Source organism: Lynx rufus, unplaced genomic scaffold (genome assembly GCF_022079265.1).
Source record: "Lynx rufus isolate CCGP_SWC_20201006 ecotype Redwood Valley unplaced genomic scaffold, mLynRuf1.p SCAF_8, whole genome shotgun sequence".
Lineage (NCBI taxonomy): Eukaryota > Metazoa > Chordata > Mammalia > Carnivora > Felidae > Lynx > Lynx rufus.
The window spans coordinates 14,963,943-14,985,381 of NW_025814896.1; the positions used below are offsets into that span (position 1 = coordinate 14,963,943).

The following is a 21,439-nucleotide window of genomic DNA, read 5'->3' on the forward strand; positions in this document are numbered from 1 at the left end:
GGGAGAAGGCGGCTGGGTCCCCGAGGCCGGAGCTGCCAGCTGCCGGGTGGGGACAGGGGAGGGAACATCAGGAGCAGAGCTGGGGCCTCCCCGCTCGGTCTGGCCCCTAAACCCAAATCGCTTCCCCTCCTCCCTCGCCTGTCCCAGGGACGCAACTCCGGGGAGGGGACGCCCTCCAGCTCCCCGGTTTCAGTCTTTGGCGAGGAGCCATGGGATAGGGGGAGCAGGCGACCAGCCGACGAGAAGAGACGCCCGCTCCCCCAAGAAGGCACGGGGGCGGGGCTTCCTCGGTCTCTCCGCCCCCCATCCCCTCACCACCCCCGCCCCCAGCAGCCCCTCCCCGGTCCCGGCTCCGGCTCGCGGGGAGCCGAGAGGCGGCTGCGCGCGTCTCCGCAGCCGCTGGGAGGCGGATCCGGGAAAAGCCGGGCGCTGGTCTCACCCCATCTCCAAAACGAACTTGCGGGAAGGGTCGGAAGCCGGGGGCGCGCGGGAAGGGCGAGGAGGCGAGAGCGGAGCGGGGGTGTCGAGGGGCCAGGACCACGACTCCCGCCTGGGCCGAAAGCACTTTTGCTCCCAAACTCGCGGACGTCCAGGAAAACCCAGCCTCCCGAGGCCGCCGCCTCCCCCGCGTGCCCCCAGCGGGAGAGCTCGAAGGCGGCGAGCAGAGAAGTCCGTTGCGCTTCTAGTCACAGAAATATGGGGACGTTAAAAATACACGCGATGTCTCCTGTACACTATGTATAGGCGCGGCCCCGCGCGGAGGGGCGGCGGGTCGGGCCGAGCGCGGCCTCCCCACCGCGCGCCCTCGGGCCGCCCGGGTGCCGGGCCCGCGCCGGGGCGCCGAGGAGGACCGGGCGGGGCTGGGGAGGGGACGCGGCCGCGCGGCCCGCGGGCGCTCCTCACGGCCCCGCGCCTCCGCCCTCCGCGCCTCCCCGGCCTTATTGCAGCGTCTCCTCCGGCGGGGCGAGGCCGGGCCCGCAGAGCGACGAGCCAACGGGGCGCTCGGGCTCCGGCCTCCGCGCGGGGCGGTCCCCTCCGAGTCAGCCCCGAGCGGCGTGGCCTCCGGGCTTCAGGCAGCGGGGAAAGGGGCCAGGGCGCGGGCACAGGGTCTGTATGTAAACGGTGACAGCGGCGGGGGGCGCGGCGAGGGCTCCGGGGCCGCCGGCCGGGCGCGCTCGGGCCCGGGTGGCAGGTCCTGGCTCTCAGGAGTAGATGGTGATGACCTCGCGGCCGCCGCCGCGGACCAGCATCACCCGGTCCAGGTGCTCGGTGAGGACCTCGAGGAACTCCATGTCTGAGCGCCAGTCAAGGAGAAAAGCCGCGTCCCCTTCGCCCTGACGGAGTGGAGGGTCGCGATCGGACGCCGGGGACCCCTGGGCCCGCCTCCCGGTCTGAGGTTCCTGACGCGGGAACGCCTCGGCTCTTCCCTCCCAGGACGAGGACCCCGTTGCCCCGGACGTCCGCCTCCCTCCCGCACGCCCCGCTTTAGGTCCTGGATACAATTTTCGTCACCGTTGCGGTTGCGGGGAGGTCCAGGCATGTTGAGCAACACCAGCTTGGCATCCCGGGATTTCTTCACGATGACCTCGTTCAGCCGCACGGCAGTGTGCATGCGCCGCACGTTGGACTGGTTCCTGGGGGAGGCAGGAGGGGAGGCGGGCGCGTGAGCCCGAAGCCGGAGAGCAGGACCCAGGGCCCTTGCAGCCCCAGGCGCACTGGGCCGCTGGCACCGGTCAACCCCAGACCTCTCCAAGTTGGGCTGTTCAGAGACCCCAAACGGCCAGGGGCCCGCGCTGAGGGTTCGTGATAGACTGAGGAGAGCAGGGACCCTGGCCAACCCAGAAGAGAGAATTAAAAAATCCTGAAGCACTTACAAATTCTCCCACTCCCTTCAGGAAACACAAGAGAAGCAAAGAGAGGAAGAACAAGAGAGGGGTCAGAAGAAGGAGGGGCTGAGCACTTGGGCCACCATCCTCCCCCTCCCCCACCCAGTGCTCGCCGGTCCCGCTCTCCCGGCCACACCCCCCTTCGCTTCTTCACGGCGCCCCTGGGAGCGCCGACCCTCGGCAATCAGCCCGACCCCAGGTCCTCGGATGGGGACGCCCAGACAAGGTCTGGGCCGGGTCTTCCCACCAGGACCTCCTCTGCTCATCTGCTGTGCCACGGGGAGCAAAGACCCTGCGGGCTCACCCCAGTCCCCAGCCCCCAGCCCGCAGCCCCCAGGCCCCTACGGCTTCATGCTGAAGAAGTCCTTGATGCCCTCCGAGGAGACGGGACTGGGGCCCTTATTCTTCTCTGCCACCGACTTGTCCTTGGTCCAGGTGAGATGCACCTTCTCAGGATCGGCCTCGCCCTCCCCCTCAGGCTCCTCCCCCGGGGACGGAGAGCTGCTGGGGCAGCTGGGAGCGCTCTGGTCGTGGATGAGCTGCACCTGGGAGATGAAGGAAGGGGCAGGCAGCACGTGACTCCCTCGGCCGAGGCCAGAGGTGCGGCTCCCACCGGCTGGGGCCAAACCACCCAGGCGCACACCTCCTCTTCTGGCTTCTCCTCACTGTCACCAGCGGTCTCTTCTGGGACGTTGAGGCGGAGCCGAGTGTTGGCTGGATTCTTTCTCCGGATTGAGCCGCGAGACTCATCTGTGATACTCTGGATCTACGGAGTGACACAGGTTAGCGCCAGCTCGGCTGGGAGTCACCACCCGTGCCCTGCAAACAGCTACCTCCAGGAGAGCTGATGTTCGGCCATGATGCACACTTCTGGGAGCCGTACCAGCTGTTCAAACATTGCAAGGCTTCCATACCAAATAGCTTTGGCCCCGCTGGCCTGGCCGCTCCAATTCGTCTGCAGAACCCCTGACCTCCCCACCGTCCAGCAAGCAAAGGGTTAACACTTGGCCCAGCAGGGCTCTATCTTAGCACCCGCCGCCGTCCAGTGTCAGTTCTAATTGGTCAGTGCACATGCCGTTTTTGTTTTTTTTTTATTGTGTTCACTATCACCCTGGACAACATCCTTGAAGTGTTCACCTTTCCCAGCTCAAAAAGGTACCCACCACTCATTCCCCTGAAGATCCATTAACCAAATCTGAGAAATATATTATGCACACCTGGGAGACCCCCTCAACCATGGTCTGTCGCTCTCACCTACAGGATCAATTCCACAGGCAACCTGTCACCTGCCCCCCAGTGCTCTTCAGTCCCCTGCCACAGAGTTACCATCACTCATTTCACCAAGGGGTGGGCTTTCATCCCAACTCGGGGCGCTAGTGGTCCACGTTACTCACACCTGGGAGGTCTTACACCCATACCCCGTGGGGGGCTCATCATCATTACCCCCTGAGAACTCATCAAGCGTACCCTAGGAGGCATGCCCCCAACTGCCAACCATCAGCTATATCCCTAAATAACCATCTGTTACCCACTCTCGCAGGGTCTATCACATGATCCCCCACACTCGGAGCCCACGCCCATGAGGAATCATCATCCATACATATTTAGCTTCCACGATTCTCCCTTGGGCCCCAGAAGTCACATACAGAGGAAAATCTGTCACCCGTGCCAAAGCCCTCCACGTACCCCTGCTGCTAGGGAGGTGGGGTTGAAGGGAATAAGGGTGATGAGTAATGCTCTAGGGTGAAGGCCGTGCCAATGGCCAGGAGTGTGAGCCCCGGGCCATCCCTAACCTGTGCAGACCCAGAACCGGCAGCAGCTTGAGGCTCTCAGAGCCCAGCCAGGGCAACCTCACCTCGCGCTCTCGCTCATTCTTGGTTAAATGCATCTGTTTGAGGATCTGAGAACGCTGCTCCATCACCAATGTCTTCTCGTAGGTGTATGCCGAGATATCGCTTTCATGCTGTGGGCGGACGGGGGGGGGGGGGGGCGGGGGGCAGGGTAGAGTGACAGGGGCAAGGGAGGAAAGCATGAGCTCAGGTGCAAGGCCAAGGGAAGGGAGGCGGACCCCCTTCCTTCTGCCAGCCTAGGGCTTCTCTCTCTAATGACCTAGTTCAACCAATAGCTGTGGGAGGCAAGGACGAAGCAGAGGACAATGCTCTTTGAAGACAATGCTGCTCATTCCCTCCTCAGCCCAGCACAGGACCAGGGTGTGAATGGGTGAATTAATGAATGAGCAGATTAATTAATTACCCGGGTGAATGGAGAAGGGGAAGAAATTTTAAAGGAACAAAGTGATGAATGAATACATATATGGATGAATGGGTAGTTGAGTGAATGACTACATTAATGAATACACAGAGGGATGGGTGGACGCGTAAATAAACCGAGGGGGACGGATGGATGAGAGGCCATGCGGTGTAATCGCTAGGGGCCTGGACTCTGAAGTCAGCCTGCCAGGGTTTGCATCCTGGCGCTGCCATTTGGTTGTCCTGTTGAGCAAATTACTTAACCTTTCCGTGCTTCAGCTTCCTAATCTGTAAAATGAAAATGCTGATACTTGTATCTGTTTCACTGGTTGTTGTGAGAATATATATATATATATGGCGTGAGACAGTGCCTTACATATAATGACTTGGCTATTCTTGTAAAGAAGAGAGGGACGGATGGATGGATAGATGGGCAGACTCTTGGGTTACTCCAAGAGAGGCTAAGAGGTAGGTAAGATGGGGAAGGGATCCAGCATCATAAGCTGATCGATTTGGGGGTCGCCCTATTTGGTGCTAGGGCCAAGAGGAAACAAGGCCGGCTAGGACTCCAGAACTTCAGGGGTGGCTGGTAGGGACTCACCATCTCCACGACCTCGACCTCCGCGGTGATACGTAAATGGTACAGAAAGGTGGTCAGGTCCTTCTTCATCTGAATGCTGTTGTCATCCATCTGGGCCACGGTGAAGATGCGCATCTTGCACTTCCGCCAGACCTGGAGGGGTGAAGGGGACCCAGAAAAGCCCAGCCCAGACGCAGTGAGAAAATTCAAGGTCAGAAACTAGAGAGGACCCTGTCCCTCAACCTTCCCACCCACCTTCCCTCCCCCCGCCACACACACACACACACACACACACACACACGCAGACCCAAAATCCTCTACCTGGGAGGCCACTCCCTACAAACCACCCCCCTCCCCCGCTTAGATAAGAGTCCCCATTAAAGTATCACTTGCAAGGGTGAAGCAGCGCTCTCCTTTACAAGGCAAGGACACCCGCCAGAGGAGACACTCAGGTCCTAACATCTCAGGGGAAGGGAGGTGATCAGCCCCCCTCTTCCAGGAGCTCCCGGGGAGGGGCTCACGTGGAGGCTGGCCCTGGCCAGAGCCCACGAGCCACGCAGAGCCACACTCGCTCACCTTGTGGTGTCGCAGCAGGAAAGGCAGCAACATGAGCATGCCTCCGTCGTGCACAATCCACCAGACGTCGATGCTGCCCTCGGAGAAGCGCTCAGGGTTCCCAGGGAACATGGAAACGTTCTTGGTGACCAGTAGGGCCAGGTGACCAGCTGTGGTTTCCCGGACCAGCTCTGGGGAAGGCCAAGGAGAGGGCCAGAGGGGAGAAGAGCGACCCCGGTCCCTTCCTGCACCAAGGTTCCTGGCACCCAGCACCCCACCCCCCACCACCCGGCCCCGGCCTTGGCCTGAGTAGTCAGAAAACCAGCATCTACGTAGGTCTCATCACTGAATTGTTGTTTGGGTTGGGGAAAGCCTCTCGACCTTGCTGGGCCTCAGTCTCCCCACCTGTCAAGCGGCAATGAGACCACCTGCCCTTCCTATCAGGAGCTCTTCCGTGCACGGCCTGGTTTATCCTCTCAACTGCTTTTAACTATGATCCACCCGGAGCCAGAACAGCCTGGAGTCAACAGGGCAGCCTCTAGGCGCCCAGCTGTGTGAGCTGGAGCAAATTCCTCCATCTCTCCGGGCCTGGGCCTCCGTTTCACACCAGTAAAGGGGAGATGACACTGCCTCGCCAGCCCACACGGGACCGCTGAGAGGATAAGAGGCTTAGAGAGAGACTCAACTTGTCTGGCAGACAGAACACGGTCCATACATGTCCGCTATTATATTACTACCAAGGCGTCTAGTGCTCAGAGAGGGTGAGTCACTTGTGAACGATCACACAGCTAGGAAGGGCCAGAGGTGAGATGGAGACCCAGGCCTCTCTGACTTCGCAGCTGTAGCTCTTTCCGCTGCCTTCCACTGACTCTCTCTCTCGGGGCTGAGTCAGCTCTGCAGGGCCCAAGATTATCTCCCTCACACCTGAGTCCTCAGCGCCTGGCACATGGCCAGCTCTGAGCACCGACCCCCCGCATGTGCGACACCCGGGAAAGAGCCCCCGGGCCCAAGAGGGAGAGCCCACCGCCCACCACTGTCCCCGGCCCACCCAGTGTTACCAATGAAGTTCCTCCATGTCTGATGATCTTCCTTCTGCCGCCAGTTGCGGGGCCAGCCAACCAGCACGGTGTTGTGCTGCAGCCCCCCGAGGCCCCCGGACTGGATCAGATGCGACACGCCGTCACGCAGGTTGGAGGAAATCACTACCTGGCAGAAGCCTTTCACTTTCTCTGCCTCCATCAGGCGCCGGATGGACTGGGAGATGGGGGGAGGGGCGCGTCAGACAAGGACGAGCCTCAGGCCTCCCTTCCGGCTGTCTCTCCCCTTCACTGTCCCCATCTTCTCGAAGCTCAGCTCCGATCACGTCAGCCTCTGGCACCAGAATCGCTCATGGCTCCCCATCACCTAGAGCCCCGTTCCTTGTGGATCCGGCAAAGCCGTCCGTGACCTTAGCCCACACTTCCCGCACCCTGCCTTCGCTGGCAAGCCCTCCACCCCCACCGAGACCCTCCCCCCATTGCATATCACACCCTGCTGGCCCAACTCAAATGTCACCTTCTCAGAAACCACCCCCCACCCAGACCAGAACGGAACTGGGCTGCTGTGCGTGCCCCGACGATTTGTTTTTAACAACTTTTAAAAGTTAGCATAATGAGAAGCATTTTCAATGCACACTCAACCTGCACTGTGAAGGTAGGGTTCTTATTAGTCTTATGTTATAGATGAGGCAATTGAGGTTCGGAGAAATTAAGCCTTCCTTAAGGCCACCCAGCTAATGGGTATGTTATTGTAGGGGTTCAACTCCAGGGCTCTGACACCATCCCCCACACTCTAAACCCCTACCCCGATGTCAAGCAGAGAGGGCTTCAACTCCTACCTCGGGCACCTCCTGGCTGTGTGACCTTAGGCAAGTCGCTTAACCTCTGTGAGCCTCAGTTTGCCCATCCGTCAAATGGGGATGGCAGCTACCTCATTGAGGAACGGGCAGAATTACAGGACATGATGTGGGTAAGGTAGCATGCTGCTTGACAGATTGGAAGCACGCAACACATTCTATTATTCTGATGATATGAACCCTAGTGAAGCATCTACCAACAGCAGGAAGGCTTGAGAGCCTTCTGGGTACGTTCTATCTTCCCACTAGCCTGTGAGCACCTTGAGGCCTGGGATCTGGTCTTATCCACCCCCCATCTCCCCAGGCCCAGCCCGCTGTGTGGTTCGCAGCACCTTCTCACCCACTCCATATTGAAGGAAGTTGACCAGTGGAGGCCTCCAGCCCTGGGCCCTGACAGATTGGTGTGAACGGCCCAGTGAGGCAGAAACAGCAACTGTCACAAGCCATTAGGGGTACTCCTCCCCATCTCTCCTCTCCCCCCTCCGGCCCCCTTTCCTTTCTCCACAACTAGTCACAGCCCCCAGGGGAGAGAAGCCTGGATCGAAGACAGAACCCACCTGCTCAGCTACCCACCAGGTTCCAGACACGTGTTAGTGCCCCATAACACAGAAGCCAGCCGCCCCTGCCCATGCTGGCCCTGTACACTAAGAGCACAGACCGGTGCTCTTAGAAGCAGGTGACCCAGAGCCAGGGACCCAGGCTCAAATTCTGCCTATGCTCCCAGCCAGCTCTGTGACTTTCAGCAAGCTGTCTTCCCTCTCTGGGCCTGTTTCCCCTTGTACTAAATGTGGATACTCACACTGCCAACTTCACGCGGCGTGAGGGTCGAAAGAATCATAGATGTGAAAACACTTTGAAAGATTTATACGTTGGCAGGGAGAAGCCTGGAGTAGGAGTCACGCAGTCCTAATTTGAGTCTGTTTTCTGTCCTTAGACAAATGACCTGACTTCTCTAAGCCTCAGTTTCCCTATCCATAAAGTGGGGCCCTTTTGGCTCTGATGGTCTTTGGTTCTGAGAATTGGATTCTAAGGAACTCACTCTCTGAGTCCTTAGATTCCTCTTCTAAGAAAGAAGAAAGAAAAGCATGAGCCACCTTTGACCCCAAAGGAGGTAAGAAGGCAAAGTGTAAAGGGTCAAGTCAAGGGACTTGTCCTTGCCCCCTTCCCACCAGGGACTCCTCTCACCTCCTCTGCCCGCTGGGCCTGGGGATGGTTGTCCAGAAAGGTGCCCTCAAGGACAGAGCCCACAATGGTCAGGCCCTTCCCTGCCTTGAGCTGGGAGGTCAGTGAGAGCAGCTGTGGATGTACCACATTCTGGTCTTGGTCCACGCGCACCAGCACCAGCAGCTGTGGCCTGAAAAGGATTCAAGATCCATTCAACACCCACCCAACTTCTACCCACCATACACCACGCCCCCGCACACCGAAACACTGGTGAGCTTACTAGCCATCCGTCCTCTATACCCCCACCCACTTACCCATCTCGCTGTCCACCTCACTCATCCATCCACCCAGTCACCCACCCATCCATTTTATCCTTCAGCCGCCCACTCACATCCATATTAACTTACCTATATATGCATTATTCACCTAGTTATCTAACATCCACCTGCCACCAACCATTCACACGTTCATCTATTCACCAATCACCCTCCCATACATACATACACTTAGCCATCTACTCATCTGTTTATCCATTCACTTCCTTTTTCATTTGGCCATCCCATCCATCCAACCAACCATCAGTTTAAGAGCATTCTCTGAGCACTCTGGGCTAGCATTTAAGAATTCACAAACAACGCAAAGCCCTGGTCTCTGGAAGACCCAGTTTAGTAGACATCAGCAAGTGCAAGCCAACAGTGTCCTAGTCAGAGCTCAGAGTTCAGGCCTTCCTCTCGGCAAAGTGACCTGAGGGAGGTGAGCGAGGGCTGGGCTTGCAGAGCAATCAGCTAGAAAGCAGGCGGGGCTGAGAGGTGGAGGTAAAGATTCTGCTTCCGGTTCTGCCTTCCGTGGCCTCTGAGACCTTCTCTGGTCCCTGATGTTCACACGAATAAAGTGGAGGGATTGTTCTTAATCTAGAAATTTCTAGAAGCCCCCTATAACTCTCAAAGTGAATGGGTCCACCTTTCCCAGAGCAAATGCTACACGATATTACGTTTATCTGTCTCCGTGTGTGCCTGCTCCGTGGAACTATTCACTCTCTAGGTCCCCAGAGACTGGAAAGGGGCCCGGTACAGATCATGCATTCACACATGTTTTTAAACACATGATGAGGTGAACAGGGGGATGAATGGATGGTTGCTCAGCCTGACCCCGGGTACCGCAGGTGGGAAAGGTTCAGACTAGGCTGAGCAGAGGAGGAGACATTAAGGACACACCACTGTGGTGGGAACACCACCCAGCAAACAAAACAGGTGAGGGAGAGTCAGGCCCTGCTCCCCTCCTGTCCTTCCCCTGGGCCCTCCCACGTGCTCCTGGCCACTTACCTCCAGTTCTTGGTATGTGGGGGCCCTTCCTCCAGGCGTAAGAGGGCGTAGCGTGCAGCGCTGAGGGACAGGCCTCGGATCCCATCACCCCACTCTTTCTCTGCCCTGGGGACCCAAGGGGATCAACCAGAGTAGAAAGCCAGTGGTGTCAGGAAGAACCACGCACACACAAGTGGCTGCCCCAGCAGACAATGTGCAGCCATTCTGCCACCTCCTTTTCTCGAAGCTTCAGCCCCTCCCTCAACTCCTGTCCTCTATCTCCCAATCCCACCCCCATCACCCTTCCCCCTCCCCTCCAGCCCCAGCCTCTCCCCACTCTTACCTCATCCCTACCCCCTTCCAGCCCTCCCCACTTCCTCACACTTACCCGCGGTACTCGATATATTTGTAGATGAGCCCAGCAATGAGCATGGCCACCAGGGCGTAATACCAGGAGCAGATAAACATGAGGGCCAGGCAGAGGCTCATGCCCAGGAAGGAGAGTGTCCTGAACAATGGGAGGAAGACCCAGCCTCTGAGTCCCAGCAGGACTGTCACTGGTTCCCGGAGCTCAGACAACAAGGCAAGAACTGGGAGGTCTAGGGCAGCTCAGGTCTGTGGGAACTCACACCATCATCTCCAAGAGCACCATGGGAATCTGGGAGCTTCTGGGTGAATGAGCAGCCACAGACAGCACCACTCCATGACACACCCCCCCAACTCCTGAGAACACACTGCCTTGTCCCAGTGCCTTAGACCTTGCCACACCACCCTGCCAGATGGTTTCTGAGGCACAGGTGTCTGGAGAGAGTTGTAGGCAAGATCTCCTGGGAAGAGTGTGTCCCCAGGAGGAGGGAACTGGCAAAGCAGGAGCACTGAGATGGGAGTCAGGCAGCCTGGGTTCAAGCCCAGGTCTGCCGGAGACTTTCTGAGTAACCTTGGGCCACTCCCTTCCCCTGTTTGAGCCCGTTCCCTCTCCGTAGACCAAGCATGGTCATTCCTGCCCTGTCTGCCCCACGGGCCTATTGTGAGGATGAAGGACCATAAAGTAAAATTATCAGAAGAGCCCCAGGCTCCACATAATAAGAATCTTCCATGCACTAAACCCTGTAACACTCACGAGGGCCCCTGAGGTCAGTGCAGTTGTCATCCCCATTTCACAGCTGAGGACACTGAGGTTTCCTCTTCTAGACTGAAAGACGTTGGGCATTGTGGGGAGGGAGGGACTATAGCCGAGACTGTTCACGACTGTGTTATATTATTATTTGTGGTTATAAGGTTCTCCAGAACCTTTCTCATGCTACTTGGGCTACAAAAGCTGGAGAAATGGACTCCTTTTTTTAAATTTTGGGACCCCTAGACCTAGGGGATGGGCTGGGGTGAGGTGGGGGTGGGGGTGGAGATAGGAGAGTGTTCTGTTAGGCAGGGAAGGGCACAGGGCACCCACCAGTGGTAATATCGAAAGCGTGGCCTCCAGTTGGGGGTCCTCAGCAGTGTCTGTACGGCACAGGCCAGGTTCACAAACATGTAGCACATCAGGAAGAACCTAGAACACAGAAAGGCCCCAGGAGAGGCAGAGATGCAAAGGGAGGCAGAAACAGAAAGAGAAACATAGGGAAAGAAAGGGGGGAAAGAGGAGAAGAAACGGAGGAGGTGGCCAGATCACATTCTGGAATGGGATTCAAGGGCCAGATCCCCTTTCAGCACACCCTGATGTGTGTGGGAGTGAATCTTCATATAACAAAAGACAGGTTGTTACATTATTGGGTGGGCTATCCAGGGTCACAACTGGAGGATCCAGGTAGAGAGACCCCCCCCAGAGCTGATGGGGAGGGCAAGAGGCCAGCACGCACATAGAGAGGATGGGGGCAACTTCATCGAGGGATGCAATGAGGATGCCAATCTCACAGATGCAGGCCGTCAGGAGCAAGGCCCATGTTGGCTCTCCGTTGGCTTTGCCGTGGCCAAAGACCTGAGGACAGAGCAACCATCATAGAGGTCTGAGATCTTAGGCACTTCTTGTCTCTCTTGTCCAGTCTTGGGGACCAGTGCAATGGAGGCAGGAATCCCCTAACCAGTGAGGAAGTAGGGAGAGGATGCTGTATTCCTCACCCTTACCCAAGGGGATGCCACTCTTTGGCTGTGTCTCTCCCACTCTGACATTGGTACTTCAGTTAATGAAGTTCAAATGACCCCTTAAGGGGAAAAGAAGGACCTGTAGGACAGATGGAGAGGAGCTACAGGGGCCAGCAAGTGGCCATGACTGTGTGCTCCATAAATCTTTTTTTTTTTTTTAAGCACCATGGAGAGAGCCACACTTGCCCTTTGGCTACCTCCCTGCCTGATCACTCAGCCAAAGGAGGGCTAATGGTTTCTCCCCTAAGAGCAGACAACTCTGCCCAAAGAGATAGCACTGACCATGGGCCAAATCCCAAATAAGGCACACCCATTCTTCTTATTGGTAGTGCAGAGCAGCAGGGCCCTAGGGGGCCTTGGCTCACCCGGTGGCCTCTCCGGGCAGTGGCTTGGCTGACCGGTATAATGCATGGGCTGTTCTTCCCACACTCCACCCCTCACTGACCTGCAGGAAGGGCACTATGCCGTCCCGGGAGATGGCCTGCAGCAGGCGTGGGGCCCCCGTGAGGCTCTGCAGCCCAGCCCCACAGGTGGAGAAGAAGGATCCGATGACAATGACCCAAGGGGATGGCCAGGCCAGTGTTCCCACCACCAGGTTGCCATTCACAGCTTCGCCAAACCTGGAATGAAGCAGCAAGGGGACAGGAGATGCTGGGTGAGCAATGCCACCTGGATCTCCAGGGCGTGTCTCCCACACCAACCCCAGGACCAGTTGTACACCCATCACAGGACTAGGCTCTCTAGGAGCAAGGGGGGAGACAAAGCTCCTAATGTCCTGGGCATTTCTGTCTGTGTGACCTTGGGTAAGTTGCCTCAGCTATAAAATGAGAATCATTATAAACCTATCTCGTATGATTGGTGACAAGATAAAAGGAACCAACACAGGTAAAATGCTTTGAACTATGCCTGGAACAAGACACTAATAGTGATTCTAGTAAATGGTCAATACTGTAATATGTTAAGCTGGAAAAAATCTCTTGGCTTATTAGAACCTGTGTCTCCATCTGAAAAATGGGGTTCTGGCCTCATTTATGGTAATGATATCTAATGTGAGAAGCATAGAAAAGCATTTTCTAACAGTGACACTATCTTAAATTGAATGATGCTGCCTCAGTAGGTAGAGAGAGCCCTGTGGCTGGAGTGTGCAAGCAGAGGTGTGCTCAAATGGGCTGTTGCTGAAGGACTCCAAAATCAGATGAAGGGTTTTACCGGATGGCCTGCTGAATCCCTTGCAGTTCTGTGGGAGGTCTCTGATTAATTTTTTTAATGTTGATTTATTTTTTGAGGAGGGGAGGGGCAGAGGGAGAGAGAGGGAGACACAGAATCCGAAGCAGGCTCCAGGCTCTGAGCTGTCAGCACAGAGCCCAATGTGGGGCTCGAACCCACAAACTGTGAGATCATGACCTGAGCCGAAGTCAGATGCTTAACCAACTAAACCACACAGGCACCCCAAGGGGGGGGGTCTCTGATTAAATGAAATAAGTGGAGATTAAGTTCCCCTAAAAGCTAATAAGTGTAATATATGCAAATTGTCCACTTGGCCAGGTCACTCCCCTGCTTAAAACCCTTCCGGGTTTCCTCTATTTTTTTTTTTTTAATAAAATAAAGCTCTAATTTCCTGGTACCAAAAACCAGGCTTCCAGGACTGGCTCCAGACGCATGTCCCCATTCCCCACCTTACAGAAGCCAGGATGGAGCCATGGAAACTGACTTCTGTGACAAGACCTCCTACTTTACCCTCCTAGTGGTGCGTGCCCATACCCTTCAAATGTGTAGGCTCCAGAAGCTTGAATTTCTTACAGCTATAGGCACCTATGTGTGCGCACACACACACACACACACACACACACACACTACTGTTTCTCTCCTCCACCTTTGTTCATGCTGTTCCCACCACCTAGAATGCCCTTCCCACTCCTAGTTACCTAACTGATCTCTACTCAACATTTAAAGTGAGAAAGATAAGTGGGAAAATGTGTGTAAGGCACTTCCAGCATCACCTCCTCTTCCCCAACCCTCTGAAGACTGGATTACGGCCTCCTGTGCACTACCAGAGCCCATTCCTACTGCTCTACATTTCAAGTCTGTTGTTGAGCGTGGTTATCAGCCCCCAAAGAGCTCCTTCAGGACAAAAAGCATGTGTTATTTATTTTTATTCTCTCCTAGAACACTGGACAGCGACCAACATATAGATATCTAAGAAATGTTAAATGGGTTAATAGATTTTAAAGCAAAAAAAAAAAAAAGGAAAGTAGCATTATCCTAAAAACAACGAGACACCATCCAAGTTTCTTGAGCTGGAGTGACAGGAGAAAGATAAAATATAAGAAGGTGAGCTTGCAAGCAATCGCCTGTGATCTCCCTCCCACAAGTCCCCTTGCACAGACTCAACACTCTCTGCGGGGTCTGTTTCCCAAAACCTGGCCCCATGCACCCACTACCCAGAACAGGATCAGCCCCAATTCCCTTACTTACTTGTCCCGTAGGACGACCCCCTCAATGCAGGCCCCAAACAGAACAACAGAACTGATGTCTGTAGCAGAGGATGAAGGAGAATCCCCAGGATGACATTCCCCTTTCTGCTCCCAGGCCAGCTGGGTGAGGCAGCAGCTTCAGCTGCCCTCCTCCCAGCCCTCCCTATCCACGGTGGTCCCAGCCCAGCAATGCAGGATACAGACAGCAGAGGTGGTGGCAATGGCCAGGATGGTGCCAGTGGGAATTGACTTCTGGGCATCCCGTAGGTCTCCAGAACGGTTAGAACCAGCCATGATCCCTGCGAATAGAGGAGCAGCTAGTACAGGGGCCACAGGAGACAAGACAGAACAAGAAGAAAGGACACCAGCCTCGGAGCCAGGAAGTCTGGGATCTAGTCCTGGCATACTGACTGGTGTGAGAACTCGGGCATGGCTTCTCCTGGCCTTAATTCCCTCATCTGTGCAATGGGAACTGGATTTTGGCTCCTGCCTATGTGATGAGATTGCTGGACTAAGAAATTCCCCACATCATCATTGACTCTCTCCACCCATCACTCTCAGGCAGAGTCCTCCCTCTCTGAGCTCCCCTTCACCTGTGACTGAGGGGAAGTAGATGCCAACCAGCAGGGTGAAGTAGGAGGTCATGTCGCTGAAGACATAAGGATGGTCCATGTCGACAGGGGTGCCATCTGCCAGGCCCACCGAGGGCATCCCACGTCTCTCCACAATCACCCCCTTGGTCAGGTAGGAGCTCCAGAGGTTCTCTGTGGGGAGGAGATATGATGCTTAGGAGGAAAACCAGAAGTCAGGGTACCAGAGCTCCAGGGCCAGGAGGTGGGGTGGGCAGAAAAAGAAGGGTCAAGGTCAACCACTTCTCACTCCTTCAAGGCCTTGGCTCTATTTTATTTCCACTGACATTCCCTAAGCTCCTGCTTTGGGCCAGGCCATGTGCAGAGGCTTTGCACATGAATCACATCTAGTCCTTGCCCTCAAATAGTCCAGTCTAGTGGGGTAAAAAGACACAGAAAGACCTATCTCAGACTGATTCAATATGTCCCAAACTGGTCTCACTGGCCAGCCACCTCACAACCAGCTCCTTTTTTGTATCCCTTATCTCAGTAAATGGCACCATCATTAATTCAGACAGCTTTACATTGCCCTCAACTGTTCCCTTTCCCCATATCTGTTTCAAAACCATCTCCAATTTCTGTCTATTATCCCTTCTAAATATTTCTCAAATATGCCCCTCCTCTCCTTTTCAGGATTTCCTCACTTCAGCCTTATTGACATTTGGGGCCAGATAATCCTTTGTTGTGGAGGGCTGTCTTACAGCACTGTAGAATGTTTTAGCAAAATACTGGTTTCTATGCATTAGATGTCAGTAACAACCATCTAGTTGCGATGGCCAAAAATGTCTCCAGACATTGCTATATGCCTCCTGGGGGGCAAAACAGCCCTGGGGGAGAACCACTGCTCCACTCCCATGGACATCACTCGATTACTCTTGATCAGAAAACTATCATCTGTCACCTGAACTCAGCATCAGCCTCCTCCTGGACTCCCTGTTCTCTCTCCCTTTACCTCATCCATATTAACAGCCAAAAAGAACCTTTAGAAATAACACTGACCATGTCCATCCCTTATTTGAAACCCTTTCATGGCCCCCATTGCCCTCAGGACATGGTTCAAACATTTCAATATGGCTTCCAAGGCCTGCCACAATCTGGCTTATGCCACCCTCTCCAACATCATTTCTTGCCCCTCCTTCCTTTGTACTTTATGCCCCAGTCATACCAAATTATCTGTGGTTGGAAGGACACAATATGCTCTTCTCTGTCTGCATGCTTTCAGGCAAGCTGTTCTTCTGCCTTAATTCCTTTACCCCCCTAGTATAACTCAAAATCTCTTATTTTTCCTTCAAAACCCTCCTCAGATGAGTCTAGGAAGCCTTGTCTTGCCCCTTTATACACATGACCACTCCCTCCCCTGAGAGGTCTCTGTTCATTGAAGGCACATCAACTCATATTGTAATTTATTTGCTTATACATCTGTGTCCACCATTGGACTCCTTGAAGCCAAGGACTGTGACTTATTTATATCATGTTCCTGGTGCTTAGCACAGTGCTAGACACCACGGAGATGATGAGTGGTGAATACTTGTTTAAACTGATGACTTTCTTTCCTACTAGGTAGTAAGATATTGAAGGCTCCCTTTCGTCTCTATTCCTCCAAGACGCCAAGGAAAGATGGCCCAGAGTAGGTGCTCAATTAAAACTGATTGAGTTTAAGTGAATCCCAAGTAGAGTTCCTTAATCCTGACTGTTTAACCCACAATCCCTGTAGTGTTCCCTGGACACCAGCCTTCTTCCCTCCCCCCAGACCTTTGATGAGGCCACTGGCAGCGCCAGGGATGCCCTGGATCTCCGTGACATTGTTTCGGGTGAAGTACTCATCACAGGTGGCGTTGAGGAAACGGGAGGAACAGAAAAGGCCCCAGAGCCGTGTGGTCACCGTCTCATTTCCTTCCCAAGCCAGCTTGGCACAGACATCAAAGCCATGGCGAGATAGTGTGCGGTTCCCCAGGAGGCAGATCCTAGGGAGAGCAACAAGGGAGGAAGATGGGGGAGGGACATAACCTTGCCTTGGCTTCACAATAGAACCACCAGGGGAGCTCTAAAAAACACAGATCTCAGGGCCCCATATCCAGAGATCCTGATTTAATTGGGATGGAGCCCAGAATCGGTGTTTTTTTTTTTTTTTCAAAGCTCCCCCAAGTGATTTTAATATGCAGCCACAGCAAAGAACCACGACTTTAGTACAATGCTATGTTTCAGAACCATGGACAGCAGTCTCTGTGTGCAGTCCTGGGCGGTGGGATTTAAGGGAATCTGTCCTCAAGAAAGAGGCAGGACCCACAAAGATTTGAGACTCTAGACCCTCTCTTCTGTGACCTTTCCCCCAACAGAGAAGGTATCCAACACTAATAAGGTGCCCTATTCCAGGAAGTTGTCTCCTGCCAGGAAATGCTTCTCTAACACAGAATCATCCCTTCAAAAATAATCCCACTTGGTTCTTCCCAAGTCTGCTCCACCAGCAAGCAATTGACCCTCACAAGGGAAACTCTGCCCACCTCCAGAAACATTATCCCACCCTGTAGAGATTTCCCCCAAACAAGGAGAGATTTTACTTCCTAAGGGAGGTTGCTCTAAATCCACAAGGACTCAGATTCTGAGAGATGAGGAGAGGGAGGTTGGCAGAGACTGGCGTCGCAGACCCTGAAACCTAACCAGGGAGGAGGAGGACGATGCCTTAGGCTCAGAGCAACAGCACTTACGGGAAGTTGGGTGGGTCGAAGGCAGATTTGATGACCCCAGCATAGATGGCCAGGATGGAGAGGATGACACAACCCAGGAAGACAAGGGCAAACTTGTTGACATACTTGACGCCCACAAATACCACAGTGGCCATGCAAGTGAGCACACAGGTGCCATACACACGCATATTGTTCAACATGGCTGCTGCTTCCCCACTGGCATCTTCTGCCTTAAAAATGGCCATAGCTGGGAAGAGGTAAGCCTGTGGAAAGGGGGCAAGGAGGTCAGGTGAGTGACACAGCAAGAACCAGCTAAGAATCACCCCCAAGGATACAACCTGACGTGCAGGAAGAGCTTTGGAAAATACTTGCTCATCACGGTATATTTACAGTAGTATGAGACTGGAAATGACATCCAATGATAGGAGTAAATGTGATCATTTTTATTCCTACGGCATATTTGTATTTTCTAAAATTTTTAGACTGAATGTTAATATGTTTATATTCTTAAAAAAGTTATTTTCGCTTATAAATGATATTACAAAGGGAGTTTCTAGTTACTTAGGGAAATCTATGGAGTCTATTTTACAAGGACAGAATACAATTTCACATGGTAAAAAAAAAAAAAAAAAAAAGGAAGGAAATACACCAAAATGTTAATGGTGATTTTCTTCAGGCAGTTGTTATTTCCTTTTTTACATTCTTTGATATTTTTCCAATTTTGTGCATTGAGCAGAATTGCTTTGAGCCGAGACCCACATCACTAGCCTCTCCTTCAAACACTGCCCAGCACCCTGATTTCTTCTCATCAGTCACTACTCCTAACATGTCTCTTATTCGGCTCCCTCACATCCTTCTTCTCTTTTGCAACCCATTGGTCATCAGTCCTGCACAATTAACATTCACAGAGAAATCAGCACAGTCCCAGGCACATGGTAGGCAATCACCAGATATGGCTATTGTGTGACATTACTTTAATTATTTCTACCACTATTAACTCTTATCGACCCACCTCTGCCACTTGGTAGCTGAGTGACCTTGAGCAAGTCATGTCACCTCTCTGAGCTTCTCATTTGTAAAATGGGCATAATAATACTTAATCCTTGTGAGGATTCAAGATAATGACTGTAAAGCAATTGGAACTCTGCTGAGAGCACAGTGGGTGCCTGATGAACGACAGCTGTTCACGTTACGTAATTACTGTATCTTGTCTCCCCAACTAGACTGTGAATTTTTTAAAGACAGAACCACATCTGATTTCCTTTCGGCCTCACTGAGTGGCTTGGACCTCTCCCTAGGAGGTGTCCAGGGAGCATTGGTTAACTGATTGACATCCTGGGGCCCCACACCTCCTCCTCAACCCCTCTCACCAGCAGGATTTCGATGGTGCCCAGGATGTACATGGCCCCAGCAAATGTAGTGCCCAGGTAGAAGCAGAGGCCAACGGCGCCCCCAAACTCTGGGCCCAGAGACCTGGAAATCATGTAGTAGGAGCCGCCAGCTGCAGAAAGAACCTAGTGTCAGTGAGAAGTTCAAGGGGCACTGGGCTGCCACTGGGGGTGAGGGGGCTCCAGGACAGAGGTGGGAAAGGGGTTGTTCTGTGCCTCACGTCTTACAGGCTACAGCCCTACGACTGGTGGGAGACTCAGCCAGCCACTCTGAGTGGATTTTGCAGCACTAATTACCATGTTGCTAATTACCCCTCTGAGGAGGTCATGGCTCAGAAAAATAGGATGACGGAGAGGAGGGTCTCAGGCAAACGGAGATCTTGCATTGCCCTGTTCAACTCCATCAACTGCCTCCCTCCCTCCTCCCCCTTAATACCACTGTCCCCATCTACCCCACAAACATCATAGACCAGCCCCCAGGTCTTCAATATTGCCTCTCTTGGTCCTGATGACCCCAAAGCCTATGGCTCTGTCCTTCCTTCCAACTATCTGGGCCCCCTCCTGACCAACCAGACCCCTTTCCCCTCCAAGAAGCCCCATCACATACCAGGTACAACACCATTGGTTGCGATTGCACTCATGGAGATGGCCGTGAGCATTGTCTGCAAGGAGAGAGATCATCAGAGTGGCAGCTAGGGCAGGGGCCGCAGTGCCCTGGGTCAGTGCCAAACCTTATACCCCATAAACACCTGCCAAACCCACAAGTCCTTGCTGAGCTTCTCTCTGGTCCTGTTCCAACTTCTACCCCTGCCAAGTCCTTCTGGTCAAGAAAATCTCTTATTCACCATGCACATGGAGGAAGCACAAGCTATAGCATCAGAGAGCTCTGGAAATCCCAGCTTGGCCTCTGACCAGCTGTCTGATCTGGGACAAGCCACTTCACTTGTCTAAGCCTCAGTTTCTTCATCTATGAAATAGGTGTACTGTATTCCTGCCTAAATGCTTAAGCTGAATCTGGTCATGAGGAGATATCTGACCAACCCAGATCAAGGGACATCATACAAACTAACCGCTCCCTACTCTTCAAAAGTGTCAATGTCATGCAAGACAAAGAAAGAGCAGCTGTTACAGATTAATGGAGGCTAAAATCATGATATCATAAATGAGTATAAACGTGATCTTGAATTTTCTTCAGTTAGTGAGGACATGATTGGCAAAATCTGAATAAGGCCTGCAGATAAAACATTATTAATGTGTTACTATTAAGACATTATTAACGTATCAGTGTCAGTTTCCTGCCTCTGATCATTGTACTGTGGTTACATAAGGGAATGTCCTCATTTTTAGTAAACACACAGTGAAGGATTTAGGATAAAGAGGCATCATGTCTGCAACTTGCTCTCAAATTCAGGGGAAAAAAGGTACTTACAGAGAGGACGGAATAAATACAATAACGTTAACATTTGGGAGTCTGATGGAAGGGATATTTGTTCTATTCCTGCAAATTTTCTGTATGTCTGAAATTTTGTGAAAACAAAAACTTAAAAAGAAATAAAATAGGCGTTCTACCGTCAGTAGCGGCCACCTCACATGCCGAGGTGGCTCAAGGGTCATGTGTGAAGAAATGTAAACATGATGAGAAGTAGGTGTTCCGTGAATATTTGATTTTCTAGGGAGGATGGAAAGGATTCTATTACAAAGCTGTTTGTGACACATAATCCCATTTTTTGTGAGTCTGGGCCTACAAAAATGTTAACCACTGGGGTTTTCTAGGTGAATTTTATTTCCTTCTGTACACCTATCTTTTTCGTCAATGAATCTGCATTACTTGTGTAATTATACACGCACCCATTCACACACACACACACACACACACACACACACATACACACACACACACACACACACGATCCAGGCGAAACCTGGTTAGTGGCTATCAGGGACCAGCTTGTGAGATGCAGGAAGGACCAATCAGACCTGATTTACTCTCAAAGATCATACGCAGTGATTCCTACAAAACACTCAGGTCTCCTGCTGCCCCTTCCCCTCCCCCACCCCAGGTCCCTGGTCTGCCACAACGGTCAGGAGAGGGGGAGGTGTCACTCACACAGGAGCAGCAGATGAAGACCATGCAGAAGGCCTCCATGATGCCTGCGATGCCCACCACCCAAGTGAGCCTCAGGAAGAGGATGACACCAAAGATGTTCTGCAGGCATGGTAGGTACACACCCATGAAGGTGCCCATGCGTGGGGCCTGCCGGGGAAGCCAGTGTCAGTTTCTGCAGCCTGTAGTCACTATGAACACCCAGACCCCTCCTCCCCCCTATTTTCAATCCCCCACTCCCCTCCCTTCTCCGTCCCCATCCCTTCATCCCTCTTTCCTCTGGTCTCTACCCTCCCTCCCCTCTCCTCCCTCCACCTCTATCCCTTCCTCACCCTCAGCCCCAATTCCTATCCCTCTGCCTCCATCATCCACCCCTTCAACTGACTCTCTTTTGT

General features: G+C 53.4%; 1 protein-coding gene across 1 annotated transcript in view; it reads right to left on the reverse strand.

Moving 5' to 3' along the window:
* Positions 1 to 921: 921 nt before the first annotated feature.
* Positions 922 to 21,439, reverse strand: part of SLC12A5 (solute carrier family 12 member 5) — a 34,809-nt gene continuing 14,291 nt past the window's right edge. The window contains exons 4-26 of the mRNA XM_047069710.1: positions 21,048 to 21,194; positions 19,548 to 19,602; positions 18,923 to 19,053; positions 17,574 to 17,815; positions 16,621 to 16,832; positions 14,833 to 15,003; positions 14,440 to 14,538; positions 14,241 to 14,298; positions 12,211 to 12,385; positions 11,483 to 11,601; positions 11,077 to 11,175; positions 10,018 to 10,137; positions 9,651 to 9,755; positions 8,350 to 8,518; positions 6,329 to 6,524; positions 5,292 to 5,461; positions 4,737 to 4,868; positions 3,742 to 3,849; positions 2,530 to 2,652; positions 2,232 to 2,431; positions 1,875 to 1,889; positions 1,501 to 1,634; positions 922 to 1,294 (exon numbers count right to left, since the gene is read on the reverse strand). Of these exons, the coding sequence (XP_046925666.1) occupies positions 1,203 to 1,294; positions 1,501 to 1,634; positions 1,875 to 1,889; positions 2,232 to 2,431; positions 2,530 to 2,652; positions 3,742 to 3,849; positions 4,737 to 4,868; positions 5,292 to 5,461; positions 6,329 to 6,524; positions 8,350 to 8,518; positions 9,651 to 9,755; positions 10,018 to 10,137; positions 11,077 to 11,175; positions 11,483 to 11,601; positions 12,211 to 12,385; positions 14,241 to 14,298; positions 14,440 to 14,538; positions 14,833 to 15,003; positions 16,621 to 16,832; positions 17,574 to 17,815; positions 18,923 to 19,053; positions 19,548 to 19,602; positions 21,048 to 21,194 (3,072 nt within the window). The 3' untranslated portion in view covers positions 922 to 1,202. The remainder of the gene's footprint in view (positions 1,295 to 1,500; positions 1,635 to 1,874; positions 1,890 to 2,231; positions 2,432 to 2,529; positions 2,653 to 3,741; positions 3,850 to 4,736; positions 4,869 to 5,291; positions 5,462 to 6,328; positions 6,525 to 8,349; positions 8,519 to 9,650; positions 9,756 to 10,017; positions 10,138 to 11,076; positions 11,176 to 11,482; positions 11,602 to 12,210; positions 12,386 to 14,240; positions 14,299 to 14,439; positions 14,539 to 14,832; positions 15,004 to 16,620; positions 16,833 to 17,573; positions 17,816 to 18,922; positions 19,054 to 19,547; positions 19,603 to 21,047; positions 21,195 to 21,439) is intronic.